The sequence below is a fragment of the Amphiura filiformis genome, unplaced genomic scaffold (genome assembly GCF_039555335.1).
Source record: "Amphiura filiformis unplaced genomic scaffold, Afil_fr2py scaffold_21, whole genome shotgun sequence".
NCBI lineage: Eukaryota > Metazoa > Echinodermata > Ophiuroidea > Amphilepidida > Amphiuridae > Amphiura > Amphiura filiformis.
Window position 1 is genome coordinate 1810931 of NW_027305485.1, and position 23779 is coordinate 1834709.

At 36.6% G+C, this 23779-nt stretch overlaps 1 protein-coding gene across 1 annotated transcript in view; it reads left to right on the forward strand.

Annotated features, from left to right (window-relative positions):
* LOC140143358 (uncharacterized) overlaps window positions 1-23779 on the forward strand; it is a 130471-nt gene that overhangs the window by 61442 nt on the left and 45250 nt on the right. Inside the window, exon 5 of the mRNA XM_072165215.1 lies at window positions 20425-20495. Coding sequence (XP_072021316.1) covers window positions 20425-20495 — 71 coding nt within the window. The remainder of the gene's footprint in view (window positions 1-20424; window positions 20496-23779) is intronic.

The following is a 23779-nucleotide window of genomic DNA, read 5'->3' on the forward strand; positions in this document are numbered from 1 at the left end:
GTTTGTCTTTGAGAGCTGGGTGTACCAGTTTAGGGGGTCTATTTGAGCTGTGTACAAGTAAAGGGGGGAGGGGTCTTTTGTGGCTGCGAACAGTCAAAATCAAGGGTATTTCTTGGCTTCCTGGTTGAAAATTGCCTGAAAAATAGAAATGTGAGGAATGAAATATTAAGGGGTCTTTTAGAGCTGAAATGATCAAAATCAAGGGTCTTTCAGAGCTCTTTTTGGGTCAAATTTACGGGGTCTTTCGAAGCTGCAAAATCCAAAAAGGGGGTCTTACATACTAGTACCCATATGGTCATTTGTGTTAAGTGTCCCCCCCCCCCCCGGTTCGGACCCCTCCTTCCCAACCACTCATAATGAATTGTTGAAGGTGCATATTACAAAAGCCGATGAGGAAATGTGAAGCTATTCAGCAAATGCTGGACTTGAGCCACTATCTTGTAAGCTCTTGTAGCATGAGACTCAAGATCCAGTGAGCTCAACTCATAGCATAGCCAGTGCTGGTCAGTGCAGCTCTTGATACTGAACAAAGTACTGTAGTACTTTTCCCATGGCTCGTGCTTGAGCTAGGCAGGTCTTGAGCTAGAAGTTAAACTTGTCTGTAACCCATAATAATGACATCATAGTTGACATAAGTAGGTAAAAGATCCAGGTAGCCTAGATAAGATATTTGCCAATCTTGATGTTGAAACTTCAAGGATCTTTAGTAAATAGGCAAGTCCGGTGAGAGTTACTATCTCTGACTTTCTGAGAAAACCCTTGGCAATAACAAGGTTCGTCAGAAAGTGCATCAATATGCCACGTATGTAGGGGTGTGTGTACATTGTAGGTCAACTTAATCGATCTTTCTTTTAATTCTATTTATCATTTTACAAACACATGGGTCACAGTGAGTACAAACTTACCAGTTACACACACACCCACCACACCCTTACAGCGTAGAAGCCATCCTAGTGACGAGGCAACTGCATTGGGTCGGTCATATCGTGAGGATGCCTGATGACAGATTACCAAAAGTTATCTGTGATGTCTGGTGAGCTCACAGAAGGAAAAAGAAAGCATGGATGGCAGAAACTTCAGTATAGAGATGTTGTGAAGCGTCATCTGAAGACAGCTGATTTGGATGCTGAGACATGGGAGATGAAAGCTAGTGATCGGGTCACTTGGTGGAAGAAGATCAAAGATGCGGAGAAAACAGTGGAATGCAAGCGGAAGTAAAAGTACCTTGAGAGGATGGAGAAAGAGGTATATCTCAACCTTGACAACTGTGCTACTTCTTCGACCATGATGGGCATTCAATGATGATGATGACCCACTCATTACACCCCCCCCCACATACACACACACCCCTACTTACAAAAGGTACGTTATGGGGGTGCTCCCACAGTGTTCAGTGTATATTGTATGTTTGTTGGTACAACATGACATTGCTGGGTATAAATAGGTATGAACATGTAGGTACTTTGTGGGGGTACGATGCTACTCCCTTAGTGGATGATGGTGGCATACACAGTGTGTCACTTTGGGGGTATATTTAATACCTACCCCTACCCCCTCTAGAGGCCCTAAAATGTCATTTGCAGATGTCTTCATTGTGGGAGTACACCCACAATTCGAAAAACACCCACAATGTACCTCTTGTAAGAACTCCTACACACAATCAAGCAAGATTTTTTTGCTAAGATATCAAGGAGGATTTAATGATTTCTTCTTGCAGTGATTTCCTGAAACTGTTTGGATGCATCCAAAATAACTCGAATACTGAATCCAATGACAGATATTATCAAAATAATTGCCTGAAGTCAAATAGATTGTTACATCATGCAGCGGAAAAGCAACTCTGACTGTGTTGCCAAATTGCCAAATCATTGATTTAATATATGTAATGCATTTCCTTAGGTACATGCTAATTAATTTGATCAATTATTCAAGGGAATATAATTGGAATTGGCTATTAAAACCAAAAAGTGTCAGAATTTGAAGTGAGGAATGATTCGACTGTCACTAAAAAGAGTAAACTCCCCTTTCCACAATGACTAATTGTATTGAAATTGGCAGTCGAGGCCTTACCTCTGAGAAAAACAAGTGCAATTGATTCTATTTTCCCAGTCTAATAGCACCAAGGGGTGAGCAAAAGAAAAGTTTTTCTTTAAAAAGAAACATGCAATTTTGCTTTCCTATACAATTGTTTACTCAAAGTACGAACTCGACTATTGAATTACCTTCCAGCTGAGAGATACAAACAGTAAACAACAAGGTGAAATCCAGAGCAGATATCGATCACTTCCCACAATGCAGTTCTTCCATTTCAATTTTCTGTACTGATTTGCTATCAATTGCAACATGGGTCAATGGAAGTGATGAAATGTACCTCAATGAACAGAGCACATCCAGATCTTGCAAAATATGTTAAATTCTTGCCTATCGACCCACGGTTTAGTAAGTCTATTCTCAAAATGAAAATAAAGGGAACCTTGGCCAAGTAATGAGAGTGTCATTTGATGAAGTGAGTGATGTATCATGTTGCAAAGGATTATGGGAAGGGTAAGATATCTTCTCTGGGGGAAATCAGGATGGAAAGAAAAACAACCCTATTTGCACTTAGATTCCCAAACTAACTGGGACACATTGCCAGTGACTGGCCCCTATGAAATGACCTGGCTGATCACACACCCAAAAGGAGGGGGCCACCCAATCAAGTTCTTTTCTAACATAGCCTATGCTTCATTGATTGTAAAAGAGACCCCTCTATTGCCCATGGTTCTATGTACGCATGAAGCATGGCTTGAAGTTCTCAATTTGACCATATGAAAAGTTGACATGATATATGAAATGGAGCATATTTAATGTACATTATTTCAAGTGTTGAAGTGACTGGCTCCTATGAAAATGATGACCTGGCTGGTCACACACCCAAAAAGAGGGAGGCATCCAGTCATGCTCTTTTCTGTCATATAGCCAATGCTTCATTGATTGTGAAATACATGAATTATGTCACCAACTCCAAAAAGAGACTCCTCTATTGCCTATGGTTCTATGTACGCATGAAGCATGGCTCAAAGTTCTCAATTTGACCATATGAAAAGTTGACATCATATGTGAAATGGAGCATATTCAGTGTACATTATTTCAAGTGTTGAAGTGACTGGCTCCTATGAAAATGATGACCTGGCTGGTCACACACCCGAAAGGAGGGAGGCACCCAATCATGCTCTTTTCTGTCATATAGCCAATGCTTCATTGATTGTGAAATACATGAATTATGTCACCAACTCCAAAAAGAGACTCCTCTATTGCCCATGGTTCTATGTACGCATGAAGCATGGCTCGAAGTTCTTAATTCGACCATATGAAAAGTTGACATCATATATGAAATGGAGCATATTCAGTGTACATTATTTCAAGTGTTGAAGTGACTGGCTCCTATGAAAATGATGACCTGGCTGGTCACACACCCAAAAGGAGGGAGGCACCCAATCATGCTCTTTTCTGTCATATAGCCAATGCTTCATTGATTGTGAAATACATGAATTATGTCACACTAGGCTGAGCAAAAGTCCAGGAAAAGCTGGTTTTAGTCCAGGTTGCTCCAGGCTAGTCCATATTAGTCCAGGTTAGTCCAGATAGGATTGATTTACAACCCAGGTTAGTCCAGACTCTTGAAAATGAGTACAGACTGATCCATGAAAGTCCAGGTTAACCCAGGAAAGTCCAGGTTAGTCCAGAGAAGACAAGATTTGGCAGACACAAGTTACTCATCATGTCTGGGCCCAGCTACTCCCTTTGTTGTGCAATTCATAAACAGTTGACCCATGAGATAATACTATTGATTGGTATTGATTGGCTATGTGATCATGCATGGCTAGATGCTTTTCTCCAACTGTTATTTTCATATCATGTGCATGTGTTTGTTTTATGTTTGTCTGTCCTCACTGTTACACCCATCGTATGTGTGAGTTACGGCTTTTCACAATCCTTACTCACACACGCATGTACATTAAAAATACATGAATACGAGTTTTGAATTGGTTGTTTTGATATGCTTACCTCACTAATATCTAACCTCAGACAATACTTACACTCATTCGTTTTGCTTTAATGTTGTCACAACATATTAGGGAGCAGTCTTAATCATTTGGTAGTAAGCATCGTTAAGTAAGCGGAGAAAAATGAAAAGAATTCCCGACAAACACAGATTAACTAGCTCAAGAAGCCATGTTTACATGATTCGCACATGATTTTCTTGCCGAACTACAATGACCTGTGAACTTTTATTCCTGAGTCGCAGATCGTTATTAACAGTTCAGAAATCCCGCTAGCCAAGTCCGGGTAGCCAATATAAGCAATTAAACGACGCGAAAGAGGCTAACCCACAAATGAGCGTAAGAACCCATAATATCAATACGACTAAGAGAACTAGATCTACATTATCATATAAGTGCAGTCACTAAAAGGAATAAAAATAAACATGTATTGTAGACAAAATTATATTATTTCATATAGAAACAACCTGTCGTGTTTAAAATATTGCAACTGAATATAAATGAGACATAGAGCTACTGCGTGTAATGATATTGTAGTTCGTGACAAATAGCCACGAAGCGCCACGAAGTTATGAATAGACCAAGGTCAATATGATGCATGATGGGAAGTCAACATGCTGACATAAATAAACAATTTACGAAGGTGTTTGGTGAGAGATGGTGAGATTTTCATCGTTTTTTAACTCACTTAGACTCCGTAAAATTTTACATCCATAGTGCAGGTGGCTTTCCAACACTCGTGTGACCCTCTTAAATCAACATTTGTGTGGGAAGGAATGCGGTAAGATGTAGAAAAAAGTGATGACAATCTGACTGTATTTACGTTTACACATTTTGTACTGACTCTCTGGAGAACTTTTATATTACCTTGTTTGTATGGAGATGGTTTATATACCGGCTCCATACATTCGATGTATGTACCTCACTGTAGTAATGTTTTATAAGTTATACCGCCACGATTAATATGGGGGTACTTAGAACTCTATGGTTTAGATAAGCAATTATGTGTAGAAGTACATCCCTACTTTGGTATTGGTTTTGGGAGATTTCTTGCTCATTATAATTTACATGTGTGTATAGGCCTATAATTATGGGATGAGTAAAAGTTATAAAACATTATTTTATTGGCAATATAGAGAAGTACAGAACTAGGTAACAACAAAACAATAAAATGAAAGCTCATGTAAAACTTGGTATGTAATTGCATTTTACTGGTATAAGAGGATATGAAACTCAGACTTGACCATTATATCAGTGTTAAATTTGTTTTCTGCCTACAGTGTAGGACACACAAAGTTTTAAAACTAATGTATAAGTGGCCAATTTTTGTTCATGTAGTTTTCCACTATTTCTCAATTTTTAACTTCTTGCTTCTAAATTTACATTTTAAAAATTACAATTCCTTACATAGACCATTATGCCCATAGACCTATAGAAAAAGAACATAGTATTATTTTTCATTTTCTATATCAATCAGCCACTCTGATTCAATCAATGATATTTTTACTACTTGAAAGTATGATGGATCCAATCAATACAAATCATCATTCTGAGTACCTCTGCTCTCACCAGTGCATTGTTAGCTATTCTTAAGGTGTTTTAAGAGCAGTTTTGTATTGATTATTTGCTTGAACTGCTTAAACTTCAAAACCATAATTAAGTTAAGCTCTTGAACAGATAAATATTTATGCCTATGACAGAAGTTGTTTAAGATGAGGTAAACAATATTGTTACCTAGTTCTGTACATATCTATATCAATGTTTTATAAAAAAAATATAGATTCTCATGATTTATTCCAACTTTTACTCATCCCATAATTGTAAGCCTATACACACATTTATAATAAGCAAGAAATCTCCCAAACCAATACCAAAGTAGGGACCCAGCAAGCACAAAAACGTTTTTAAAACATTTTAAAATAGGTTATATTTTGGGTTTTGGTTAAGATTAAAACATTTTAATAACATTAAATGTCGGGTTATATAAAGGTCAAGAAAACGTTTTAAGAAATTTTTTATGAAAACACACTACAACAATATTTTTAAAATGTTTTAGAAATGTTATTGTAAAATATTTTTTGCAAACATTTTGTACCCTTTATATGCCCTTTATGTAACCTGACATTTAAACGTTTTTTGGTAACATTTTCTAACCTTTTGCGAATGAAGTCTACAACGTTTTATGTTTATTACTTTAGAAAGGACAAACAAACATAAAACAAACACATACACATGATATGAAAGTAACAGTTTGAGAAAATAATCTTGCCATGCATGATCACATAGCCAATCAATACCAATCAATAGTATTATCTCATGGGTCAACATTTTATGACTTGCACAACAAAGGGAGTAGGTGGGCACAGACATGATGAGTAGCTTGTGTCTGCCAAATCGTGTCTTCTCTGGACTAACCTGGACTTTCCTGGGTTAACCTGGACTTTCATGGATCAGTCTGGACTCATTTTCAAGAGTCTGGACTAACCTGGGTTGAAAATCAATCCTCTCTGGACTAACCTGGACTAATATGGACTAGCCTGGAGCTACCTGGACTAAAACCAGCTTTTTCTGGACTTTCGCTCAGCCTAGTGTCGCCAACTCTAAAAAGAGACTCCTCTATTGCCCATGGTTCTATGTACGCATGAAGCATGGCTCGAAGTTCTTAATCTGACCATGTGAAAAGTTGACATCATATATGAAATGGAGCATATTCAGTGTACATTATTTCAAGTGTTGATACATATATTTAACTAGATATGATAAGCATGAGCGATATAATAGCTGTTGGGATGTTGCCCCACCCCATAAAAATACTGCTGGTCATGGTTAACAAACAGTTAATAACAAACAACTTGTGCAAAAGAAGTGAGTTTTGACAACTAACACTGGGCCGGTATAGTAAATTTGGATTGCACTGACAACTTTTGCTTCTTTAGTAGCCGACTATAGTTAGCACCAAGTATTGACTTCTATCTTCTTCAGCCTATTTCGCTCCACTCCACTGAAGGAGGAATTAAGGCTCTTTACCAATTTTCTTTCACCTACTGTTTCTAAGTCTTTTCCATGCACAGTTGATGTTCTGCATGTTTCTACTCTGGAAAGGTTGGCGGGTAATGGGGTGTAGTTTAGAGTGTTACCAGGTTATGTGCTCAGTGGAAACAGATCGGTTCGGAGTGATGCGGTGTGGGCACCCGGCAACCGTGATCCACCTCTGGACGTAGATCATGGGGTGTAACACCGGGTATTTTCCTCAGTGGAAACATGTTCGGTGTGACGGTTAACAGGTATATCAGCAGTCGATCTTGCAAGGTCGAGTCAGTGACAATGAATGAATGAAATGTGCATAACACATGACGACCTAAGGTCATGAAAACAATATACAGTACTACCGCTCTACACCAGATCACACGATCGTTTAATGGGTAGAGTGTCAGTGGAAGCGTGGTTGTTGGCCATCAAACTGTTAATTTGTTGGCCGGCATTACCCGGTAAGAAATACACAGTGGAAACATGTAGTTTGAAGTCACAACTATGATGACTGTTTGGAGTTTAAAATCTGAATAAACACTGGACGTAACCTAGTGGTCAGGTGGTCAATCTGTCCAAGAACCTTTAAGAGGTAACCTCACGGCATCTTTCGGCAAGAAAAAAGATTGCCCATGCCCATATTATCGCGGTCCATGCGTTACGCAAATAAACGGTTACCGCCCATCCCTAATACATTGAAAGCCCACGTAACTGCACGTAATGTAGCCCGAAATGGCAATTTTTTACATTCTTCCTAGAAGAAGATTTCACAAAGAGGTTGTAATGTTTTAGCTTAATTATAATATTTAAAGTGTTTACTTTACATTTTTTAATGAATCGTCCCGGGGCCAAAAAAAGTGAAATGTATTTCATTCGAGCAAAATACACCATGTTAGGTGGTTTATTGTTTACTCTTGACAGCTGTTTGCAGCTGTTGTTGATTTCACACCCAATTCAGCGTAATTGGGTGTAATATTGCGATAAATTGGGCGTTAATATTCATCGACGACGTTCACAGCGTCGTAACAGTAAACGTATGTGGGTGCACTATGTTCTACATTGGGCGGAAAAAGTGGACACTCGGGTGTATTCAGAGTCCGACTTCAGACGCACATGTGATGTTGTTTCTACGATTTTCTTCATGTAAATCCCAATTGATTCCGTAAGTAAATCACACAATTAAGTAATATATATAGGCTTTTATTGTCTCAAAGTTTAACCATATTACTTTTTGAGCGATCGTGGAGTGCACCAGGCCGGTTATAACGCTTGGAAAAGTGGGACATGTTTATAACTTGTTGACTTGTCCGGAAAGCTTATAATTTTTTCTATTGACAGTGCAGTATCAGTATTGCAGCATAGTCAGTCAGCTGATCAATATTGCAAAACAATCACGGTAAGCTTTACATGATACAAATTACAATGCGCAAGTCTGTCAACTTTTTGGAATTGCTTGGCGTGAGACAAGCGTGTACCGGGATTTGCCGACTCAATGTTCATTTTGTACCATGTTCGAGAATGTGAATAGTGGGGGTAGGAGCAACAAATTATTCATGACGATCGTGAGATTTTGCTCATTTTCCAGCTTTTAGCGTGAGATTTACTACCTAAGCGTGAGATTATACTACCTTGGGCTTGTCGTGAGAAAGTGACCCAGTGCGTGCAGCATGAGACTCATGGCCAATGCGTGAGAGTTGACAACCCTGAATGCGCACATCAGATGTGCATGTGGGAAATACAGGAATAAGATTATGAGAATGGAGTAGAATTTATGAATAACCATTTCATGATTTACAGAAATCACACGTGTTTACTGTCATGACTGTCTTACTTTGTCGATCAACGTCGACCCTGTAAACGTAAAGTCCTCCCGAGTCCTGTACGTCGGCCTGTATCAGGGTAATAAATTTTAATACATATTTTCTTCATTATCTATTATCATGTTCGGATGCATGATGATGTAAGAATTGATCGAAAGACGTTAAGACGCTGCACTCATGAGTCACGTCATTCGTCACTGGCAGGCTGTCAACTCTCACGCATTGGCCGTAAGTCTCACGCATTGGGCCACTTTCACACCAAGGTAGTAGGCCTATAATCTCACGCCTAGGTAGTAAATCTCGCAAAAAAAGCTGGAAAATGAGTAAAATCTCATGCATCGTCAAAATAATTTGTTGTCCCTTCACAGTGTCATGCTTCAGCGATTTCAGCTATATTTCGAATGCAATGGTCTCTAGCCTCGAATGTTATCAGTGAGCAAATTTGTGGCTAGAGTAGACTTTTTGAGCAAGCCACGCCCTGTATGGAAGTCGATTGACAGAGACGGGAAAATTGTTGTTTAATGGGGGGGAGCTCTCTGATCAAGCCTTGAAATAAGCAGGCGCTGGGAGCAAATTTGCTCTCGTAAGGCCACCAATTGCTCCTGGTTCTTGTAAAATTCAGATGGACCAGGAGCAATTTTCTAAAACAAATTGCTCCTGTTGCACTTGATGCAGTAGTACTGGTATGCTGTATTGTATATGCACAAAAGGGTTTACTATTTGAAAATTGCTCTTGTTTGTTCAGAAATTGCTCCTAGTTCTTGTAAAATCCCAGTGAACCAGGAGCAATGTTCAGAAACAAATTGCTCCTGGTTCCAGTCTGCTTATTTCAAGGCTTGTCTCTGATACAAAGATGCCCAGCTCGGCATGGAAGTCGAAGGGGCCTATGGGGATTTGACGTACAGTTCCCTGTAGTTGCCAGGGTATCAGAGACCCGGTCGTACAATTAGTAGCCCCATTGATGTTGATGAGGTACATTGTATACCAACAAAGAGTACAGTTTTTGCAGTTTATTTACCGTAACTATGTTCCATTTGCCACATTGTTATTTTCAGGTGTCATCCAATAATGGAAAGTTATAGTTGCCATTATACCAGAATAGGCCTACTGCAAATTGATGGAGTGTGATTACGACGTTTATGACTAAGTATCGGTATGTAAATGCAAGTTTATAATTAACAATGTGTTGCAATTAAAAACAATAATTCTAGACAACAACAACCAAAAAAAAAACCTGTTCTACTGGGCCAACGGTCCCATGAGATTTTTTGTGGGTAAGAAATATAAAAATCCTGACAGACCAGCCCTACAAAAAAGTCCTTCCGCAGTAGAGCAGGGTTTGTTGATGTTGTCGTCTAGAATTATTGTTTTAAATAGTTTGCAACACTTTATTGTAAACATGAAAAAAAAAAGGTGACTAAGGCATGCATTTTCGAGTTATTTTGTATCTGGGTACCCTACACATTTTTCGGGCAGGTAATCGGGTACCTGAAATTGCATAATTGTGTCCCTGGACCTAGAGCTAAATGTTAGGATCATTCATTGCTGATTGACCCCCCCCACCCCCGCATAAAAAAAAAAATCTACCACAACATTGTTTTTGTCAACCATGAATGATCGTCATATTAACTATTTAGCATAGGTCCAGGGACAAAACCAAGAAAATAAATAACATAAATAATAAAAAAAAACATGCTGCTGACTCTCTTACCTGGGTAGTGAAATTTTGGTTGGGTACCTGAAAACCGGACCGAAAATGCATGTCTTAGCGGTGCCTCAACAATGGCAAAATGGGCCAGGAACATGAGCCTGGATCTTGTCAGGGACTTCAACATGGGGCCAGGACTTTGTAGGGATTCACCATTCAAAGAGTTCATCCTGTTTGGAAGTTAGTGGACAGCGACTAAGTCACTTGGGAAACTTCACCGTGCGCCGGGATTTAGTCGGGGACTTACCATTCGATAAAATGCCCTGCCCTGTGTAGAAGCTGGCAGGGCCTTGTGTTGGATTTGTAAATTTTCAAAATTAACACTGTCCATGTCCCTGTGTTGCCCAGGGGACAATGCAGTGTTACAATAGAGAAGGTGCATTATACAAAGTAGATGAGGGAATATTAATAGAAGCATTAATGAAACTTCCATTGCATTGGTTAGATATGTTTGGGTTCTTACAGTATCGGTTTACAAGAAATTAACCAATTTCCATTTTTATCCTTTTCATTTACACATGATGCAGGTGTCCAGAATTTGATATTGATTCAGCATGAGTGTGGCTTGACATCGCTGTATTCCTGACGCCATTGGGCTCCGATCTGCTTTGTTACCAAAATGGGACTTGTTTGGTCTTTTAACAATACGAGCACAGTCAATTACAATCATGGATGTACATGTACCATTATGTGCAGGATCCATTCAACCAACTACTGGTGTATCAAACACAGAGCCATGTACACACAAATTCCATATTCTGGGCCATTTTTACATCATCGTTGGGCAGGAAAAACCTCATATGTGTCATTGGCCCTGAACATGTTTAAAGCAAAACCTCCTATGTAACCTCTTTGCAGTTTTGTTTTAAACATGTTCAAGGGCCACAAGTACATAGGAGGTTTTTCCTGCCCAGTGACGATATGTAATTATGTAAACATTATAAAAAATAAGCGCCCACCCAAAATGACTTTGTTACGCGCCCTGGGTTGTTAATGGAATGAATATGGTAGGAGAAAATTGTTCACAGTGGACAGATATGGTGGATTATTGAAAATTGTAAAATATTCCTGTTTCAAAGGAAAAATATTATAAACTATTAAAATTCAGTAACAAGTTAGACAATCTGTCTTCAGTTCCAGTTACATCGTACTTTGTGTCGTTCACCCACACGGTCTTTGTATACCATGTATACTGCCCTATACATGTGTGTATTGACACTGTCAGCTATGGGGACTTCAGCAACCATACATTTAGCACCTACAGGAACAGAAGAATGGATGAGAAGACAACAAACCAATTTTATTTGAGAACATTATGGAGAAATAATGTCATATGCAAGTATACCCCAGTATGCTTGAAAAATGAATGTGCAGCAATTTACAATGCATGTATTATTGTACAATGCACTTTGAATTTAGTAAAGGGGGAAATGAACATATCAACATATGTACACATAATTTATACACATACATGTGAACATATTGAGCTAAATCCTTGCTCCACAAATGCATTTAGATGGATCAAAGAAATACTGATACAACTTGTGTCAAAGATTTTTAAGGAAAGCCCATGCTTTAAGGTAACCCACCACATGGGTAGCATCATGTGACTAAATTGTGCCAGCTGTTTTTTCAAAATTCATTTTATTGAGCCACAATCAATGATAAAATTGGAAGACAAACAAATTGTGTATTTGTATCTTTAATTCTTTAGTGATTATTACGATAAAATTGAAATTAAGAATTTGATTTCAATGTTCCGTACCTTTTACGCAAAGCTTTATGAGGCCTAAAATCTCGATAAATTCCTTCATTTATCAAGATTTTAGGCCTCGTAAAGCTTTACAAAAGGCCTAAAATCTCGCTTGAATTGAAATTGAGAAGTTTTAATTGATTTTAATGTCCCGTAGCTTTTACCCAAAGCTTACGATGCCTAAAATCTTGAAAATCTTCAATGTGCCGTAGATTTTACGGAACGTGGACAATTTTATCAAGATTTTAAGCCTCGATTTATTAGGCCTAAACTCTCGATAAAATTGAAATTGAGAATTTTAGTTGATTCCAATGTTCCGTAGCTTTTACGCAATGCTTTACGAGGCCTAAAATCTTGATAAAATCCTTGATTTCAATGTGCCGTAGCTTTATCGAATATTAAAATGGAGAATATTATCAAGATTTTAGGCCTCGTAAAGCTTTACAAAAGGCCTAAAATCTCGATAAAATTGAAATTGAGAATTTTAATTGATTCCAATATTCCGTAGGTTTTACGAAAAGCTTTACGAGGCCTAAAATCTTGATAAAATCTTTGATTTCAATGTGCCGTAGCTTTTACAGAACTTTGAAATCAAGAATTTTATCGAGGTTTTAGTCCTCGTAAAGTTGGCCTAAAATCGAGATAAAATTGAAATTAAGAATTTAAATTGATTTCAATGTTCCGTAGCTTTTACGCAAACTTTACGATGCCTAAAATCTTGAAAAATCCTTGATTTCAATGTGCGTAGCTTTTACAGAACTTTGAAATCAAGAATTTTATCGAGATTTTAGTCCTCGTAAAGTTGGCCTAAAATCGAGATAAAATTGAAATTAAGAATTTAAATTGATTTCAATGTTCCGTAGCTTTTACGCCAAAAACTTTACGATGCCTAAAATCTTGATAAAATCTTTGATTTCAATGTGCCGTAGCTTTTACAGAACTTTGAAATCAAGAATTTTATCGAGATTTTAGTCCTCGTAAAGCTTTACTTGACCTAAAATCGAGATAAAATTGAAATTAAGAATTTAAATTGATTTCAATGTTCCGTAGCTTTTACGCAAAACTTTACGATGCCTAAAATCTTGAAAAATCCTTGATTTCAATGTGCGTAGCTTTTACAGAACTTTGAAATCAAGAATTTTATCGAGATTTTAGGCATCGTATCTTTACTAGGCCTAAAATCTAGATAAAATTGAAATTGAGAATTTATTGATTGTTCCGTAGCTTTTACGCCAAGCTTTACGATGACTAAAATCTTAATCAAATCCTTGATTTCAATGTGCCGTAGCTTTTATCGAGATTTTAGGCCTCGTAAAGCTTTACTAGGCCTAAAATCGAGATAAAATTGAAATTAAGAATTTAAATTGATTTCAATGTTCCGTAGCTTTTACGCAAAACTTTACGATGCCTAAAATCTTGAAAAAATCCTTGATTTCAATGTGCGTAGCTTTTACAGAACTTTGAAATCAAGAATTTTATCGAGATTTTAGGCATCATCTTTACTAAACCTAAAATCTAGATAAAATTGAAATTGAGAATTTATTGATTGTTCCGTAGCTTTTACGCAAAGCTTTACGATGACTAAAATCTTAATCAAATCCTTGATTTCAATGTGCCGTAGCTTTTATCGAGATTTTAGGCCTCGTAAAGCTTTACTAGGCCTAAAATCAAGATAAAATTGAAATTAAGACTTTAAATTGATTTCAATGTTCCGTAGCTTTTACGAAAAGCTTTACGAGGCCTAGAATCTTGATAAAATCTTTGATTTCAATGTGCCGTAGCTTTTACAGAACTTTGAAATCAAGAATTTTATCGAGATTTTAGTCCTCGTAAAGTTAACCTAAATCGAGATAAAATTGAAATTAAGAATTTAAATTGATTTCAATGTTCCGTAGCTTTTACGCAAAACTTTACGATGCCTAAAATTTTGAAAAAATCCTTGATTTCAATGTGCCGTAGCTTTTACAGAACTTTGAAATCAAGAATTTTCTATCGAGATTTTAGGCATCAAATCTTTACTAAACCTAAAATCTAGATAAAATTGAAATTGAGAATTTATTGATTGTTCCGTAGCTTTTACGCAAAGCTTTACGATGACTAAAATCTTAATCAAATCCTTGATTTCAATGTGCCAGTAGCTTTTATCGAGATTTTAGGCCTCGTAAAGCTTTACTAGGCCTAAAATCAAGATAAAATTGAAATTAAGAATTTAAATTGATTTCAATGTTCCGTAGCTTTTACGAAAAGCTTTACGAGGCCTAAAATCTTGATAAAATCTTTGATTTCAATGTGCCGTAGCTTTTACAGAACTTTGAAATCAAGAATTTTATCGAGATTTTAGTCCTCGTAAAGTTGGCCTAAAATCGAGATAAAATTGAAATTAAGAATTTAAATTGATTTCAATGTTCCGTAGCTTTTACATAAACTTTACGATGCCTAAAATCTTGAAAAAATCCTTGATTTCAATGTGACGTAGCTTTTACAGAACTTTGAAATCAAGAATTTTATCGAGATTTTAGTCCTCGTAAAGTTGGCCTAAAATCGAGATAAAATTGAAATTAAGAATTTAAATTGATTTCAATGTTCCGTAGCTTTTACGCAAACTTTACGATGCCTAAAATCTTGAAAAAATCCTTGATTTCAATGTGCGTAGCTTTTACAGAACTTTGAAATCAAGAATTTTATCGAGATTTTAGTCCTCGTAAAGTTGGCCTAAAATCGAGATAAAATTGAAATTAAGAATTTAAATTGATTTCAATGTTCCGTAGCTTTTACGCAAAACTTTACGATGCCTAAAATCTTGAAAAAATCCTTGATTTCAATGTGCCTAGCTTTTACAGAACTTTGAAATCAAGAATTTTATCGAGATTTTAGTCCTCGTAAAGCTTTACTTGGCCTAAAATCGAGATAAAATTGAAATTAAGAATTTAAATTGATTTCAATGTTCCGTAGCTTTTACGCAAAACTTTACGATGCCTAAAATCTTGAAAAAATCCTTGATTTCAATGTGCGTAGCTTTTACAGAACTTTGAAATCAAGAATTTTATCGAGATTTTAGCCATCGTAAAACTTTACTAGGCCTAAAATCGAGATAAAATTGAAATTAAGAATTTAAATTGATTTCAATGTTCCGTAGCTTTTACGCAAAACTTTACGATGCCTAAAATCTTGATAACATCTTTGATTTCAATGTGCCGTAGCTTTTACAGAACTTTGAAATCAAGAATTTTATCGAGATTTTAGTCCTCGTAAAGTTGGCCTAAAATCGAGATAAAATTGAAATTAAGAATTTAAATTGATTTCAATGTTCCGTAGCTTTTACGCCAAACTTTACGATGCCTAAAATCTTGAAAAAATCCTTGATTTCAATGTGCCGTAGCTTTTACAGAACTTTGAAATCAAGAATTTTATCGAGATTTTAGTCCTCGTAAAGTTGGCCTAAAATCGAGATAAAATTGAAATTAAGAATTTAAATTGATTTCAATGTTTATCTAGATAAAATCCTTGATTTGTAATGTAAAATTTTATTTGCTAAGACTAAAATCTTGATAAAACTGAAATGAAGAATTTTAAATAACTTAATAGCCAGCCACCCAGCATTTCCACTGTGTATAGATTAAGCTTACCTACATGCTGATGCTACAGTCAATGTAGGCTAGTGTATAAATCACTGTAGAAGTCCAGATTTAAAATAAAATATATAATAAAAACACTCGAAAATGTCTCAAACGTGTTTATATTACTAAAATTTGTGAAATAGTATGGCTATTCTGACACAAAAACCTAAACGGTTTCAACAATCAGACGTGTTTGTATGCACTGTGGTGGTCTTTACACTGCACCGTAACTCATGGGCTGCGGTGACATGCATAACACGCGCTGTACGTAGATATCTTAATTGCCCGCATACTATAATGGCGATTTCATCCGTAAATACTGAACAAATCATGCCAAATTTATTCATCTTGAAGTTCTGTCCCGGCGCACTTTTTAGTATTATTGGAAAGTGTGTAGTGTTCTTTTCCATTTCCATACCACACATTCATATTTCTTTGTGGTTTTTCTTTAAATTGATGAAATTCTGTACACTATTCTCGGTAAATTGAAAATGTTAATATTGTGCGCGCTTATCGGGCGGAAAACACGTCTGCCGTGGTATGATTTCAACGTACAATTAATAATTTGTTTAACTCTTAATATTTATTATATAGCAATTTTACAGCAAAATAAAGTTATTACTACATGAAAATTGAAACGTTAGGTAATTATTTATTTTATTCTTTGAGTTTGATGCATTTTTCCATCTGCAATTTTGTGCTTTCGTTCGTCTTTGCTTGCGCTGCGGGGTAGCTCTTGTTTACGGCATTTTTTTGACGTCACAGTAGTGCTTTCGCTAAATCCCTTACTTGAGGAAACAATTCACTCACCAATAAATCCAAATACTTTATTATCGAAAATGCGTGTATTGGCGATGCCGTGACCTAGTGGCCAGGTGGTCAATCTGTCCAAGCACCTTTAAGAGGTAACCTAGTGGCCAGGTGGTCAATCTGTCCAAGCACCTTTAAGAGGTAACCTAGTGGCCAGGTGGTCAATCTGTCCAAGCACCTTTAAGAGGTAACCTAGTGGCCAGGTGGTCAATCTGTCCAAGCACCTTTAAGAGGTAACCTAGTGGCCAGGTGGTCAATCTGTCCAAGCACCTTTAAGAGGTAACCTAGTGGTCAGGTGGTCAATCTGTCCAAGCACCTTTAAGAGGTAACCTAGTGGTCAGGTGGTCAATCTGTCCAAGCACCTTTAAGAGGTAACCTAGTGGCCAGGTGGTCAATCTGTCCAAGCACCTTTAAGAGGTAACCTAGTGGTCAGGTGGTCAATCTGTCCAAGCACCTTTAAGAGGTAACCTAGTGGTCAGGTGGTCAATCTGTCCAAGCACCTTTAAGAGGTAACCTAGTGGTCAGGCGGTCAATCTGTCCAAGCACCTTTAACAAGATAACCTAGTGGTCAGGTGGATAATCTGTCCGAGCACCTTTTAAGAGGTAACCTAGTGGCCAGGTGGTCAATCTGTCCGAGCACCTTTAAGTAAGTTAATTTCCCTGGGGAAGTATCATTTATGCTTTTTGAGGACATTATAACGTCAACATTCATCAAAGTTTGCCCCTTCAAATTTGCCTTGCTCCCCCTTTACCCCCGCCCTCCCAAAAAGTCCTGGCTACACTACCATTACAAGTTATAACCACCTCTATTCGGACTTGAGTCATTCAACCCTTATAGCTATTAGTAATGTCCTCTTTTGTTTTGGTCAAAACTCAAAATGGACTGATTTGCCTGAATAATAATTCTATGTAGTCACATATATGACATGATCAAGGGGAATGAGTAGCATGTCGGCAGTTTTCAATTGGAAGTTTTTTGCATCATTTTCTGGCAATTTACAAGTGCTACATTTTAATGCAAACCCCATCAAAATTGTACATCTGGCTACAGAGTTATGAGCAATTTATCAATGGCTGAATACAATATAAAACAAAAGAATTTGAACACTGTTTTTGCCAATATCTCAAAAACAATATTAGCGACATTCAACTCATTATCCTTGATGATGTCACATATCCTAAAGAGAAATATATGAAGGATCTATGCTACAATGGATATATGACTTTCTCAATTTCATTTGTGCGGAAACAAAATTAACAAGTAGCCATTGGCAATCTGACAGTTAACTTTCTGATCATATTATGGCCGATTGCATGACCATCCTCGGACCTTATTGACTTTAAGCACTCCACTAATCAGGAAGATCCTGCCACGTGGGATAGGTAACACGTTTTGTGTTTATGTGAGTGACCTTCACATTTGTCGAGCAATATTGTTTGTTATTGTAGGAATATCTAAAAATGTAAGAAGTTTTTTAAAGTTGAAAAAGTTATTTTAATTGTCATTTTCAAAGTTCTAAACATTATATGAGAAGGTGATTTAATATTTTGGTTAGTTTACATTTGTGTCATATGGTTGGGGCAAAATGTGTTGCTTGTCACAAAAAATCAGTAACATCTTGCTATCTCAAAGGACATCGGTTCGCCATCTCTAAGGTTTGCTATCACTAATTACAGAAAAGGTCCTTTGTTCTTAAGGTTTGATATCACTAATTACAAATAAGGTTCTTTATTTAAGGTTCGATATCATTCAATTTCAAATAAAGCTCGCTATCTCTAATTTCAAATAAAGTTCACTATATCTAATTTCAAATAAGGTTCACTGTCTCAAATTTCAAATAAGGTTTGCTATTTCTAAAATTAGAGATAGCGAACCTTATTTAAAATTAGAGATAGCGAACCTTATTTAAAATTAGAGATAGCGAACCTTAATTAAAATAAGAGATAACGACCCTTATTTAAAATTAGTGATATCGAACCTTGGAACTAGCGAACCTTATTCCTAATTAGTGATATCGAACCTTAGAAGTAGCGAACCGTTTGTTAGCTATAGCGAACCTTTTTCTGTATTAGAAATTTTATCCCCATTGGATTTACATGTTAGTGATAGCGAACCTCAGAGATAGCAGTCATTAGGGATAGCGGTCATTAGGGATAGCGGACCATCGCCAAAATATCATCTCAAGAAAGGAAGTTATCAATTTCTATTGAAGTTTACAGGAACTGCAAGTCCATCAAACTTTATTTGAGTTGTTTTAGCACATTTCAAGAATAGTGAAAGTTTTTTTTTTTTTTTTTTTGCAACTTGCTAAGTTGCCTAGTGTTTGTTTTTACATAAAATTGAAATAAAATATCCAAACTATTTTGAGACTGATGGCACCTGGGAACATTGCATCTTGACCAGTCCAAGAACTCTCACCCCTGGCCTAGGCATTTGAAATATATAATCAACATATCCTAACTAAGTTGTGACCAGTCATCCTCTTCCCCTGTCCTTAAGTTAAATGTCACTGCAGTGTCATCTTGTCATGGTCTTCACTTTGTAGTGATACAACCTCATTGTTCCAGATAATTCAGTAATTACTTTTAAGTATTTAAAATTATTTAAATTATCAAATAGCAGCAACAAAGTGATTGCCAACACCCTTAATTGCCCAGTAGATTTTGTCAGGTTTTTCATTGGTCAGCAGCCGGGGGCAGAGGTATGGGACATATTCCTGGCCATACTGAGCGATATTGTTTGTACTTTAATGTGATGTGTGATGAAGTCCAGTTTGAAGGGCAGTTTTGCTGGGTGTTTTAAGACAGTAGCAGAAGACAGTTAAGGGGTGGTGCAATCATTATGTGCCCCAGGAGATAGTAAAATGTGGGAGACAATATTTTTGGCAAGCCTAAAGGAGGAGCAAGCAATTTTTGGTAGGTCAGAAGGAAAAGGACACAAGCAAAGAAATGATATGGAAACATTCAAATGTGGACAATTATCTGCTCACAATATGCTTGCTGCAGCTATCTAGACCTTTTAGCTTGGAAAATACTTTTGTAAGATCACTAAAAGTTGGTATTTGCAAAGTGGGGGGCAAGGATATTTTGCCAGATGGAAGGGTGCTTGGATTTATTGACATACTGAGAAGGGGGATATGGTACAGCAATATTTAGCGTGCCATTCGGAAATGTTACCTTCCTCCTGGGTTCCATATCACTGAACTTTACGAAGCTTTGTAAGTCTCGTAATCATTCGTAACTTCACTAGACTTGCTTGGATCTTCCCTGTACAAAGTATAGGGAAATACACATTTTCAGGAAATGTTAAAGCAGTTTCAGAAAATGTTGTCAGTGCTTGTTTTCATCCCTGAGACTTGCTTACCAATGGTACCCTTCATAAGTAATGGGAATATACCACATGGACCCTTTGTAAAGTTACGTCTAGTATTGGGTATTCATAACTTTACATACGCTTACTTGAGTTACGAAGGGTTAAAAGTTAGTGAAATGGACCCCGGGCACATTATTATTGCACAGTCCTTTAATGAATGATTTTATGTAACTTCATATATATAACACCAAGTCCGAGAATATTTAACCAAATGATTTTTTTAATTCATTTTTAATTTATGTGTGTTTGTTTTCTGTTTGTTTGTATCCACAGCTGCTAAAGATGGTAAAGAGGAAAAATCCAAAGGCAGCAGCAAGCTTAACTCGATCAGGAGAAGTATGCGGGTAGGTAGCTATTGGTCAGTGAAGACACTTCCTACTGTGCTTGCAGGTTGTAGATCTTTAGTAACAAAAAGTACCTCAATGAACAGGGCACATCCTACTCTTGAAATTATGGTACATTACTGACTAACAACCCCTGATAGCCAGCTTTTTGACATTGGGGGATGGGTTTGGAAAAAATTTCTTGGAAGTATAGTAAATTCAGCACCATTTGGCGAAAGAATAAGTTAATGGTAGAAATGCATGCGAAGTGTGTGAAAAATATTACCATTTTGAAGCTAAACTGTTGAAATATGGTGCAAAAATGGAATACATTTATTATTATCGGTATTTTATTAAATCACATATCGTGGCCAAATGGCCAAATTACATGTAAAATTACAAAGCAATTATACATATTAAAACATTAAAAAGATTGAACACTTAAAGAATTTTAAAAGGCATCAAAAACCAATTAGGCACACAAAATATTAACTTTTGCCAAATATTGCACATCTTTTGGAAAACATCAAAATATACTAAATTTCAAAACAATTATAATAAATATTGACATTTGTGGGAAGTCTGAAAAAATTTGCACTTGTGGGGCTAAAATGGCCAAATATGAGGTTAATTTGGTCAGAAACCCACATACAGGCATCAACATTGGGATCTACGCCTATGATAGCCAGTCTATTCTCAACATAATAAAGGCTTGTTTTACAGGGAGCCTTTGCAAAGAAATATGAATACATGAGGTGGTGTATGGTAATATGTTGCAAAGGATTCTTGATCAACTTAAAGATGTGACCCTCATGTAATTTGTACATGGTGATCAATTATAAAGATAGGCCTAAAGGAGTATTAAAAATCACATAAAATTGCAGTATGTATTGGTCTCATTTCAAGTTGAGAGTAACGCCATATTGGATTTTACAGTGGCAGATTCGAATCAGTGCGATTACGCTGTTGCATTGCCAGCATACGGATGCCCTGCGGGATTGAAATCCAACATGGCGTTGCTCTCAACTTGAGACAGACCATAGTCATGAACATGTTATGTATTGTAAAAAATTTTTAAAGAAATATTTTGCAAGGACGAGATGGGGGTTAGTGACAATACAGAGGATATTGCTTCCTTGATACTACTGTGTAATTTTATGTCACACATACTTGACACAACACAAAAAGAAAGTCACCACACATATATGTAACCCATCCTACACCAAAACCTGATCATGTTATGACAATTTGATTGATACGGTTGTGTGCAAAATTTTGGTAGCTCCAATTTGATACCAAATTTGCTACTATAAACACTCTATATTGACAAAGATTGATACCAGTATATGAAATTTGGTGCATTTTCAAAAGTTGCAAATCAAAACGATGCACGTAGTCGAAATTGCTAAGCATGGTCAAGCTTGCTTGCCCGTGATTGGCCCCTGTTGACTATCCCAAGTGCCCGGAATATTCAATTGTCAATTTAAAATGCATGGATTGTTATACAATGCTTTACTGATGAATACTAGGGCATGATGCGATAAATATAATGACCTAGTGGTTGCTACGGGCTATGTCAATGGTCGCGCTCTGCAATTCATCTCTACATGTCTGCATGCTCCTTTTTTATTTTGCAACTTTTACAAATGTACCAAATTTTATATACTGGTATCAATCTTTGTCAATTTTGAGTGTTTGGTAGTAAATTTGGTATCAAATTGGAGCTACCAAAATTCTGCACACAACCTTATCAATCAAATTGTCATAGCAAGATCAGGTTTTGTTGTAGGAAGGGTATAGTGCGCACTTACTTTTTGTGTTGTGTTTATTATTGGGACAGGTCATGTGACGATCCATCTGTCAACAATATGGGGAATTAATCAAGTTGATTAATTTATCAAACAGTTGCCATCATCCGGAGAAAGTGACAGCCCTTCCGTTAACAAGTAGGGGCTTAAACACATTTGTTATTATATCAAAAATTTACCATCTTAACCAATTTGGTATGATTTCCTTTCCTGGAGGATCACTATTTCTGGGGATTTTACCCATGATGCATTACATGCAAAAATGGTTTGAACTTGATTTCCATTAGAAAGGGTCAAGTGATGTCCCCTCCTTAAGCAATATCAGGGCTTTACTAAATAGTACATATCAGGGGCTTTAACATATTTCTTAATACATTAACAGTGTGCCATTATAACATTATAATTACAAGAATGGGGAATAATAATGGGGGTTTTAACAAATAGGCACTTTAACATGCCATTATAACATTATAATTGCAAGAATTGGAAAGGGGTTGAGTGATGACCCCTCCTTTAATAATATGGGGCTGTAACAAGTAGGGCTTTATTTCTCAATATATCAACAGTATGCAATTATAGCATTATAATTGCAAGAATGGGGAAGGGTTGAGTGATGAACCCCTCCTTTAATAATATGGGTGCTTTGCCGAATAGGGGATTCAACCAACATTCAAAATGAGCCCTATCGCAGTGCAATTTAAAATTAAAACTTTAAAAGGTGTGGTGCAAAATTGCGATATCACATTGTACTGATGTTATCGGTGTTGATTGTCTGAGATTGCTCTGCATCCGAAGAAATTGCACCACAACTTTCAAAATGGGGTGCAAAAGTGCACCCCAAGGTAAAAAAATTAATTAGAAGACTGGATTCAACATATTTCTTAATATAGGAACAAAGTTTAATTATGGGAAGGGGTAGAATGTTGACCGCCTCCTTTAATAATATGGGGGCTTAAATATATTTCTATATAAACTTGCCATCTGAACATAATATATGCAAGGAGGAGCAAAATGTTGAGTGATGGCTCCTCTTAACAATATGGGTCTTTAACAATAGCTAACAATTAGGGGCTTTAACATATTTCTTATTATATCAACACACCTAATATTATAATTGCAAGAAGGAGAAAGGGGTTGAGTGATGACCCTTTCCTTAACAAAATATTGTACTAAAATAAATCATTGGTATTAATTGATGACAGTTACGCTGTTTAGGGTGGCAAATTCATTGACGCCAGTCTGTTTTGAGGGTTGATTAACAAGCATGAGTAGTACTTATATAGTTAATTGACCCCAATGATGACCCCTCCCTGAAAAGAGGGCTTTAATATATATATATATATATATATTAGTAGGAGCTTAAACATTAGGTTTCAGTGACATCCCCTTGTTTTAAACAATGGAATTTCAACAAATTTGCTGTCATAACATTATACAAAATGTGAAAAGACACAAATTTTAGTCTTTTGCGAAACGTTACGCATATCTACAATACAA